Source organism: Populus euphratica, unplaced genomic scaffold, assembly GCF_000495115.2.
Source record: "Populus euphratica unplaced genomic scaffold, PopEup_1.0 scaffold18.1, whole genome shotgun sequence".
Classification (NCBI taxonomy): domain Eukaryota; kingdom Viridiplantae; phylum Streptophyta; class Magnoliopsida; order Malpighiales; family Salicaceae; genus Populus; species Populus euphratica.
Window position 1 is genome coordinate 1,592,026 of NW_011499881.1, and position 11,385 is coordinate 1,603,410.

The 11,385-nt window shown below is 29.8% G+C and overlaps 1 protein-coding gene across 7 annotated transcripts in view; it reads left to right on the top strand.

The window, feature by feature from the left end:
- Positions 1–3,260: 3,260 nt before the first annotated feature.
- Positions 3,261–11,385, top strand: part of LOC105129489 (uncharacterized) — a 17,722-nt gene continuing 9,597 nt past the window's right edge. The window contains exons 1-9 of one of the 7 annotated variants that reach the window (XM_011031580.1): positions 3,262–3,442; positions 3,539–3,730; positions 3,857–4,080; positions 4,199–4,257; positions 4,452–4,667; positions 5,604–6,014; positions 6,135–6,279; positions 6,844–7,076; positions 7,338–7,356. In XM_011031580.1, the coding sequence (XP_011029882.1) occupies positions 3,433–3,442; positions 3,539–3,730; positions 3,857–4,080; positions 4,199–4,257; positions 4,452–4,667; positions 5,604–6,014; positions 6,135–6,279; positions 6,844–7,076; positions 7,338–7,341 (1,494 nt within the window). In that variant the 5' untranslated portion in view covers positions 3,262–3,432 and the 3' untranslated portion in view covers positions 7,342–7,356. Of the gene's footprint in view, positions 3,443–3,538; positions 3,731–3,856; positions 4,081–4,198; positions 4,258–4,451; positions 4,668–5,603; positions 6,015–6,134; positions 6,682–6,843; positions 7,188–7,337; positions 7,357–11,385 lie in introns of those variants that run through there. The other 6 variants (XR_843086.1, XM_011031579.1, XM_011031578.1 and 3 more) reach the window with 6 other exon arrangements.

Genomic DNA, 11,385 nt, shown 5'->3' on the forward strand with positions numbered 1-11,385 from the left:
GTTAATGAATAAAAATTAGCTAGAATAATTTTTTAAATAAGGAGTTGTATACTTTTATTTTTTTTATTTAAAAAAAAGGCCAACATAAATTCGTTTGTAAATCAAACCTATGAATATTTATAAGTACTATTGATTTATTTAATTCAATATACATCAACTGTTATGTTTATAATACAAAATTTTATTCTAGCTAATTTTTATTCTTTTAAGAAATAGCTAGATTTTTATATGAACTGAGATGTTGCACAGGTAAATAGGCTACTTACAAACGAAGATAGATGGGATCTTTCCTAAAAGAACCATCAATTATCAATGTATAGAATATTATTCCAACGGTCCCAGATGAATCGCATCCATCATCCACTTAGGCTTTTACTTTAATTATCTGTGCATGCAGGCCCCCCACCCTTAAAATGTTTTTAAACCCCTGAAAAATATGCTTATTTAATTTTATACCCATTTATTTAAGTTTAATTATATTTTCATCTTTTTTTTATTTTCATACTGACCCTTACTCTGACTCGCTCCTAGTGGGATGATATTGCCCTTTTTTGTTTTTACTATATGTTGTACCAATATATTTTACACAAACTCCTTTTTCTTAGATCTTACTCTACACCTCCAAATAATCTATAGAACTCAATCAATCGCACACTGAGTTCAAGTGTTAGTAAGTTTATTAAGATACCAGACTTAATTATATTAAATTTAACTATATATTAAAACTAAATACTTAGAGATCTAATGAGATGTCAAATCTAATTCTATTAGATTCTACTATACATTAAACTTAAGCATTCATGAGTCTGCTAAGATACTAGACCCAACATCCAAACTATATAATAGGACTTAATGTGAATTGATTTATTTAATAATTTTAAAGGAAACCTAGTTGCTGTATTTTATTTAAAAAATCAATATAAAATGATAAAATTATGAAGAAAATCAATAAGGCAAAAAAATAAAAGAGGACATCGGGTCACATAAGTTTTTTAAACTCATAACTATAGTTATTAAATTGAAAATATTGCACATAAAAAAATATAAAACTTAATCCCCAATAAATCTAACATCCAATGATGAATTATTATTATCATTATTATTATTTTCATCTTTATTATTATTATTATTATTACAACTATCATTATCACTATTATTATTAATAAGAAATTTCATCATCATTATTATTGTCATCATTATTATTAGTATTATTATCATGATCGTTGTCACTATCATTATTGATAAATAATATCATTATTGTTATTATAATCATTATTATTATTGTTATCATGACCACTATCACTAATATATTGTTGTTGTTATCGTCATCTATTACTATTATTAGCATTGTTATTGTTATTTATTATTGTTGTTATTATTATCGATAACATTATTATTATTTTGAGTTTTTGATATTATTATTACAATTATTACTATTATTATTATCATCATCATTGATATCATAACTACCACAATCATCATAATAAACTACTACTATTATTATTGGAGGCTGTGATGTTATTATCATTATTATTAATAATACCCTACTAATGTTGTCATTTGTTATTATATTTTCTTATGCTATTGCTATTACCATTATAGTTACTATTAGTAATATTAATATTGTTATTATCACAATTATTATTAATAATAATGTTATTATCACAATATTACTCTCAATGCCACTATTATTATCATAAAAACTACTATTATTACTACAGTTATTATCACTAGTAGCAATATTATTGGTATTATTATTGGTTTCATTATTACTATTACTATTAATAATATTATTATTTTAGTCGTCGTTGTCATCGTTGTGCTATCACAATTATTATCATCATCACCACTATTATTACCATAATAAACAACTATTAATATCATTATTATTAATATTATTATCACCATTAACAATATTATTAGTATCATTATTGTTGTTGTTGTTGTTGTTGTTACAATCATGGTAATTACCACTATTATTATTACTACTACCACCACAACTATTATTACTACTATAACAAAAATCATAAACTTGATTTAAAAAATAAATTAAAAATCATAAAAAATTTAGGATAAAGGAAACAAATAAAATAGATCAAATTGAAAATAATATTATTATCATTGAAAAAAATCATAATCTTGATTTGAAGGATAAAATTAAAAGCTATAAAAACCTCAACAAAAAAGCCAATGAAAAAAAATCAAAAGCAAAAGGACCAAATAAAAAAAAATATTATATATACAAATTAGAATCAAAGAAATAAATTGAAAGAAAATAAAACTCTAACAAAAAAGAAAAGGACCAAAATTAAAAATCAAAATTAAAAGGATAGATTTTGAAACACAAACAACAAATAGCTCAACAAAATAAAAGGTAAAAAAATAAAATAAAAAGAATAAGGATCAAATCTGATAAATAAAAAATTTAAAGAGGATGCGATTGCAAAAAAAAAAAAAAGAGAAATAAATCAAAATAAAACAAATATATATTAAATAATCATGAAAAAAAATCAAAAGAAAATATACTCTGAATAACTAATATGAAAATGCAAGGGGCCAGGCATAATTTTTTCGGAGGAAAGAGAGAGAGAGAGAGAGAGAAAAAAAAAGTTGGCGACTCATCGTATGTCCGCCGAGTATATCGTATGTCCGCCGAGTATATGCATTTCACATGGATGAAGATGAAGACAAGATAAATCTAATGGTGCAATATAATCTATAATCAATTTTTTTTAATCATTGTCTGCAACCGCATGCATTGCTGGAAAGAGGTTAACATGCTCACATGTCAGCTTTTAACTCTTTGTTTTTTTTAAACACCATCCTACCGTTAGAACCCGATAATTATTAGGGGAAAAAAATTACAATTATAAATTAGCCCCTGAAAATCAAGCTTAAAAAAATTTGAATCCAAAAGTGATAGAATCATTATACTATAACTAAAAATACAAAATGCCAAAAAAACCATAAGCCACAGTTAACTGTACACAAGATAAACTTGAATAACTAATATGAAAATGTACACAATATTAATGAAAAAAATCAAGAACCCCCTTAACGATCGACAAATGACAAATGAATTAAAAAAAAAAAGATCATTTTTATCTCTGAAAAAGCATTTTAATGAGAATTTTTTAAGAATAAAGTTATCAATTCATTATTTTAATCCACGATAAACAAAGACAGGTGTATAATAACAATTCAAAATGCTCTAGCTTTTGTTTTAATTAATAAAACGTTCTTTTTTCTTCTTCTTTTTTTGTCATGTGGGAATCGATAAGCGTATAAAAATTTATCCTTTATTTACAAAGACCCACAAAGTCACATGCTCGTTTTATCATCAGATGAGCTCCATCTGTAATCGGAAAAATCATCTAAAGCCCGGCAAACTATATCAAATCTGCAGTGAAGCCTCCTCTAAGCTTCAACAAGATGCTGTCAAGTAAGCCTTCTTTTTTCTTGCTCTGCGTAATCTCTCTGTCTGATCGTTTTCTAGTAAGAAAATAAGCTTTGACGACAGTTCCTTCCTTTCTTTTAGATAATAATAACGGCCATGCCAAATTGACAGGAGTTCTTGCTGCTTCCTTAGTGGGTGTCGTCGGTGCCGCTGCTGCGACTCACCACTATTGGAGAAAACCAAAGGCTAAAAGAGACCACCACATCATTCCAGGCTTAGTCAGGACAGAATCTGGCCGTTTGGGAAACCTTGAAAGATTCTCCGATTATGTTGGTAAATTAATTTAAGTAATTATAAACTGCTTCAGCTGTATTACTTTTTCTTGACAAATAATGTTTTTTTCTCAAGAATCAAGAAAGAAGAAATTTTACCCATTTTTCACTTTTCTGGTCTTTGTAGCTAGGCAGATGGGATTTGCAGATGCAGATGAGTGTCCACGGCTATGCAAACTGGCTTATGATTATCTGAAAAGATCTGAAGGGTGTGAGAAGAACATCTATGATTTTTTTGCTAATCTACCTGAGTTTGAATCTCTGTACGTGAAGCTGATGGAGGAATTTGAAAAATGCATCCTCACTTATTTTGCGTTTCATTGGAGCAGAGCATCCCTGTTTATCAGTCAGGTTTATCATCAATTTTCAGAACCAAATAATAAAAAGAAAAGGAACAGTACCTTTTATTTTCTGTTTTCTGTTTTTGTTGACTTATGCTCTTCACTCTAATTTTCTGCATGGATGGCAGGTTATGGATGTTGAATCCGTGAGGAAACCAAAGCTCAAAGGGTTTGACGACAATGACTTGTAATATTATATTACCTGGCCTCATTTTTTTTATTTTTCAATTCACCGACTTCCACTTGGCCTCATTTTTCTCTTTTATGAAGGGCCAGAGGTGCCGTGGTTTTTCACTTATACCACACCAAACTTTATGGTTTTTGGAATCGCATGGATACTTTATATTATCATATGGTTTTAATTTTTTTGGGTTTTGGCAGAAAACAAAGATTTGAGAGGGTGACCGAGAACTTGAAGGTTACAAGGGCATTTTCTACTCGAGTTGAGGAATTGAAAGCAATCGGCGCCCAAGGGGGATCAGATTGTACGGAGGTCATGGTGCCGGTGGCGCTTAGCGAGAGAAGTCCGGTGCTGCTACTTATGGGTGGTGGAATGGGGGCTGGCAAGAGCACTGTCACCAAAGATATTCTCAAAGAGTACGGATTTATCAAATTTTACCTCGAAAACATTAAAAATAACTTTTATATATATATATGAAATGCATGAAAGAAGAGTATCAGCTACCCAAAAAAACGAAAGAAGACTTCAAGAGTAATAGGGGTTGAACATGGGTTTTTTTTTTAAAAATTAATGTAATTTACTAAAAGTTTTGGGACAATAATATATATTAAAAAATGATTTGGAAATTAATACAATTCGAATATAATTGCATTTGAGAATATTATTTTTGTATACAACCACTATTTGATTAACAAATTAATTAACCTTAATAAAAATCAATATAAATCTATATACAAAATTTCTTAATGAGACAATTCTAACTATATCTTAGAAGAATACAAAATGATATTGTAATTAATCCTAAACTAATATAAGAAAAAACCTAATAAATTATAATAATGTTGGTGTTCTTTCAATGTGATTAAAATCATCTCTCAAGATCTTTCTAGTGATGTTGATATTAAGTGTGTAGAAAATAAAACTTTAAAATATCTCCAATGACTCATGTTTTCTTGGACATTGGATTTTAAATTTTATTTATTGGTTATTATATTTTTATAAAAATTTAAGTTGATTTTTTATACATTTTAATTAAATCAAAAGATATAAATTTTAATACAATTACTATTTCTAACAGCAGCTATGTCAAACGCTATTTTCAAAGTGATTGTGCTATTTTTCTTTTCCTTTTTTTTTTTTTTTTACTTATATTGCTTTCTTGGAATTTTTATCAAGTTGTGTTAGAATTATATGATACCCCTTCTAAAATGCCAATTATCTTGTCGAAAGAAAATTTAATTTACGGAATTCGATGAACAATGGGGCACGGAGTAAAAGATTTTGCTTTGGAAAATAGTGCATGCCTTGTGATTGTGATTTGAAGGGACACTGATCAATAAATAATTGGGCAGACCGTTCTGGTCAGGAGCAAGGGCAAAGGCGGTTGTGATAGATGCTGATGCATTCAAAGAGCCGGATGTCATCTACCAATCATCAACAGATGCGGCATCATCACTCCTCGTAACTGCCCTGAATGAAGGACGGGATGTAATCATGGATGGCACCCTTTCATGGGAGCCTCTCGTGGAGCAAACAATTGCCATGGCTCGTAATGTGCACAAATGTCGTTACCGAATGGGACCAGGGTACCAGGTTGCTGGGGATGGGACCGTTGATGAAAATTACTGGGAAATGGTAGAGCAAGAGGAAGAAGACCAGCGATTAAACAACGAGAAAGGAGAATTAACTGGCAGGAAACCATACAGAATAGAGCTGGTTGGAGTTGTCTGTGACCCTTATCTAGCTGTTGTTAGAGGCATCAGGTAACAATCGAAACATGATAAAACTAGCTGTGTAGTAATCAACATCATTCTCGTTTATTGTCGTACGGTACATGTATGATAGTAATTGAAGAGGGTATGTTTTTCTGGGATTTTGAACAGGAGAGCCATAACGACAAGAGGGGTAGTGAGGGTGGATTGCCAGTTAAAGTCCCACAAGAGATTCGCCAGCGCCTTTGAAAGATACTGCCACCTTGTTGATAATGCCAGGCTTTATTGCACCAGTTCAGTCGGAGCACCGCCGAGTGTAAGTACGACTCTTCCATCAGGTTTATCCGCCATGCATCCCGTGCTTCCTATCTTCTTTCTCGTAGTGACTGGCGCGCACAAATGCACACCGCCTCAAATTTCATGACAGTGTTTGTCAAGCATGAACGTGGCCCCTCTGAAACAACACATCGATTAGGGAAGAGAGTCTGCCAACCACCCTTGAATTTTTGTCGGGCCACCATGCTATTTGAGGCGCTATCTATCGATTGACATGCCAAGTGTCGAATTCTATTGAAATAAATTAGACCCATCACCCAGCTGTCAGTTCTAAGAAACTAGTAAGTTTGAGCTTGGAAGCCGAGGTTGCGGTCCCCTCGATGCACACTATTCTGTATCTCGAGGCCTCGACAAGAAATGGACCTCGAACACGCTGCATTATGTACGAAAATTAGCCCCGCCTTCCGTACCTCGTAGCTCAGAACTAGAAGCAGTTATCTTAGTTCTTGCCTGTAGATTTCCGTACTGCTCTCGATTCAAAAGACAAGTAGGGGTTGCATTTTTCTTGTACACTGACTTTTTGATTGGCACAAAATGAATTCAGCTGATAGCATGGAAAGATGGGGACGAGACGCTCCTGACTGATCCAGAGGGGTACAGATGCTTGACAAATGTAAGCAATTTGAGGGCTGAAGCAGAATCCATCTACGAGCTTTACACAGACCCAAGCCCTATTTTCGAGCCGGGCTCTTTTTGGAAAGACATCGTCATGGATCCTTCCAGGCCCACTGTTCAATCGGAGCTCAAAACCATTATTCTAAACATCGAAACAGTCATGGATATGTTGCCTGAAAGATGATGATGCTACGCTATTAAACTTTGAATTATTTTACTCTTTTCGTGAAATTTAACCTGTGTTTATATGAGTTTTAAAAGTATATTTATTTATTTATTTATTTTCTGGTACTAATGATGTTAAAAATTTTAAATATATATTTTTAAATAAAAAACATTTTTAAAAATATTAACCAAACCAATACCAAATATTCACTAAAACAAATAATTCCGTTTCAAATAATTACATTGAAATTATTTCTCCTAAAAAAATTAAGCAATTCCATACCCAAATAACACCAGGTAAACCCTCACTTTAGAAGTCCTGTCATTCTATCCACACAAACAGCTTTCACTTGTCGGTCTTTTTAACTCTTTTTAACTGTCTTCTTCATCAGATGATGGCTCGTTTGAAAATATAATTATGGTTATTTTTTAAATAATTTTTTATATTAAAATATATATTAATAATATTTTTTTAAAAATTATTTTTATATCAACATATCAATTTTAAAACATTAAAAAAATATTAATTTAAAATTAATAAAATATAAAAAAATTAATTTTTTTTAAAAATATTTTTAACATAGAATATATTGAGTTTCTTTACTGCCTTTTTCGCAGGAGTCTTACTTTTAGCCGTAACAACAGCTTTCTTTGCCAGGCCTTCGCAGCCTTTTCCGGCTTAGGCTTTAGCCTCGGCCTTGGGATTCGCTGGAGCCGCTTTCTTCACAGAAGCAGCATCCTTAGCCCTTGAGTAATAGACAATATACTACTTAGATGATCCGCGTATTACTGTAGATTAATTTTTTTTATATATAAAATATTTTAAAAAAATTAAAATATAAAAATATTAGGTTTTTTTTTTAAACTATACTCAGGAATCTTGGATTTGATATTTATAATATAAATAATAACATTAAATTTATATGATCTAATTTTAAATGAGTTTGGCTGCAAGACAAAATTTAATAGTTTTGGATATGAGTCTAGCTAAAGGTTGTATTATAAAAATATAATAATTAAATAAATTAATTAAAAAAATATGAAAAAAAAATCCAACATAAAAAAATAATTAAAAAAAATGAAAAAAATGAAAAGTGCAATTGTCAGTTTTGCTGTTCAGGTCAAGGCGATTTCAATTGAGTAAATTTTGTGGTTGGCTTAGCTTCCTTAAGGGGCCACTTTCGTATCATATGAAAATTGCAAATGATAAATGGGCTCTGTTCTGAATTTGAAGGCAATAAATGTCTAATCCTCAATGTCCTTGCATGACATGTAATTATGTGCATGTGTAGGGTTTACATCGCCCTTCTTGTCATGAATAAATAACTAAGGTTCCGTTTTTGTACCTGTTTATGTGTTTATAGTGTGAAACATATGGTTAAATATGTTGTAATACATTAAATTATGTTTTATATTGTGAAGTTTATTAAAAAATTAAATTTAAAATATAATTTTTATGAAATAGTTTTTATATATTTTTTTAACTGAATTTTGTAAAATTTTGTTTGTTTTTACATTTCAAACATTTTTTTTTAAATTTGATTTTTAATTTTTTTCTTTATTTTAAATTAATATTTTTTTATTTTCAGATCATTTTGATGTGTTAATATCAAAATTAATTTTTTAAAAATAAAAAATTATTTTAATATATTTTCAAGTAAAAAATATTTTTAAAAAGTAACAATAACTAAATATTTTATATATGTTTTTTGCTGCATATAAACTTCAATCATAATTTTTACTAAATACATATTTAAATTTAACTAACCACACTTAACCATAATTTTTTTACATTTATTTTTTTAAATCATAACAGTAAAAATTATTTAAAAAACAAAATCACTTTAAAAACTCACAAATATCCTTAATGTTTTCAAATATGTTTGCAAGAACTTACGGTGGTTGTTGATGAAACTTCTACGTATTCCGCCTCAAATCTTTTTTTTAAAAAAAAAACACAAGAAAAATATTTTTAATAAAAATTAATGGATAAAAAAAGAAGAAGAAGTGAAATACGATCGGCAGGCCAGACACCGGGAGCTTCAGGATCATCTTCGGTGACTTCATTTCCAGTGTAATACCCCTCTCCTTATAGTCTTCTACTACCATATAATATATCCAAAAACAAACAAACAATCAATCACTGCTTCCATTTTATTGTCGATAGATTCATAAAACAAAAGAAAAGGTAACAATTTTGAAATTAAAAAGGAAAAAAAATTAAATGAAAAGAAACAAGCCATGAAGTTGATTATCAGGATCCAAAAGCTCATCCAAAGCAGGAATCTAATGTCTATGCTTCTCATCCCTTAAATAAAACCTTTATTTTAGCACTTAATGGCAATTCAGACAATTTCTTACTCTGCGTTAATCGATCCCTCCTCCATGAGTTATTGGCTTGTTCCATGGTTTTTCACGTAAAAAGAAAAAAATCCACAATCCAAACACGCCTACTCTAAACAAAACCATTTTATAGAATCAAAACAGAATTAATTAATAATCAGTGAGAAATTAAAAGGAAAGATATTATTTTAAATTACCTGTTTGTAAGGGAAAAAGATTGCTGGATATCTGGGTTGGAAAGATCGATGCAATGGAGGAAGGAAATCTTGGTAGACGCGGGAGCACCATGCTGCCGCTGCATATTCTCCCTTCTTCTTATTTTTTTCTCGAGAGTGTCAATTTTCGAAATTTTTGTTCATCGAAACAGGTATTTATGTGCGAGCGTAGGGTGCAGAACAAACGATGTCGTTTCCATCAACTCTCTCCAGTTTGCTCTGTGGAAGAATGTGAATCTTATGACACTAATATGCAGAAAGCACCACAGCAGGAAGAGAATGTTTTGAATCACCTGCATGCATGCACTATCAGTGTGTGTTTTCTTAATGAAGATTGATATATAAAATGATATTTATACCCTCAGTCTGAGGACGACAAATACCTCTGTGATTGTCGTGTAGAAGACAGTGATTTGCAGACCAATTACACCATAATTTCTACCATTAATACAGCAGCAGGTAAAAGTGAAACATACACCTCAGCTGATTAAGGTTAATATTAAGAATATTTAAATGCCAAGTTCATGCAATAATAGGTAAAGTGATTTCTAGCTGTGTATTTTTTTTATTATTATTTTATATGTGGTTGTTGAATCCTAACTCAACCACACCATTATCAGTCATTATTCAAAACCATATAAAATTATACATGCTTTTAATATAAAAGATCATTATGAACAGGACGAGCCCTCCACCAAATTAAAAAAGTATTTAAAAATATAGTTGTGTTTTTTTAAATAATTTTTATTTAGAAATAAATTAAAATAATATATTTTTTATTTTTTAAAAATTATTTTTTATATTAGTATATCAAAATAATTTAAAAAAACAAGAAAAATTAATTCAAAACAAGAAAAAAAAAATTTAAATACATTTAAAATAATAAAACAAATATTCCATATGAAGATGGATGAGATCTTTCCTTAAATAGCCATCAATTATCAACGGAATATTATTCCAACGATCCTAAATGTATCGCATCCATCACTTCCTCAGGCTCTTAGTTTAATGATCTGTGTAAGCAGGGGGCCCACCCCTAATATGTTTTTAAACCCCTAAACAATATTGTTATTCCATTTTATACCCATTTATTTAAGGCCATGTTTGTTTCCCGGAAAACAGTTTCCGAGAAACCACTTTCTAAATTTTCCTATATTTGTTTGTCATTAGAAAAGTTGGTCAAGGGAAAATATTTTCTGGTCAACAAAAAAACACTTTCCAGTCAACAAAAAATACTTTCCGGTCAATGGAAAACACTTTCTGGTCAACGAAAAATACTTTCTGATCAACGAAAATATTTTTTAATCAAAAAAAAATTTAGCTTGGTTTCCAAGAAAGTGTTTTCCTTTTTAGCTGTGTTTGTTTTCCAAAAAGTGGTTTTCGGGAAAACACTTTCCAAACTTTCTTGTGTTTGTTTTTCAAAAAGTGGTTTCTGGGAAATCACTTTCCAAACTTTCTTGTGTTTATTTGCTGTTAGGAAAGTTGGTAAATGAAAAACACTTTCCAGTCACAGAAAAATTTCACTTGATTTTCAAGAAAGTGTTTTCCTGCAAAATTTGGGAGGAAAACACTTTTCGGAAGTTGTGAAAAATTTAGAAATGTCATTATTTGCTGATTATATCAAATTTGATCTTTAAACTTTTGATTGTTATATTTTTTTTTTGAATATTTATTTTTCAATTTCATTTCTTAAAATTTAATTTTTATATTAACTTTGGTCCTCATTTTTATAATTGTTATTTGCTTTT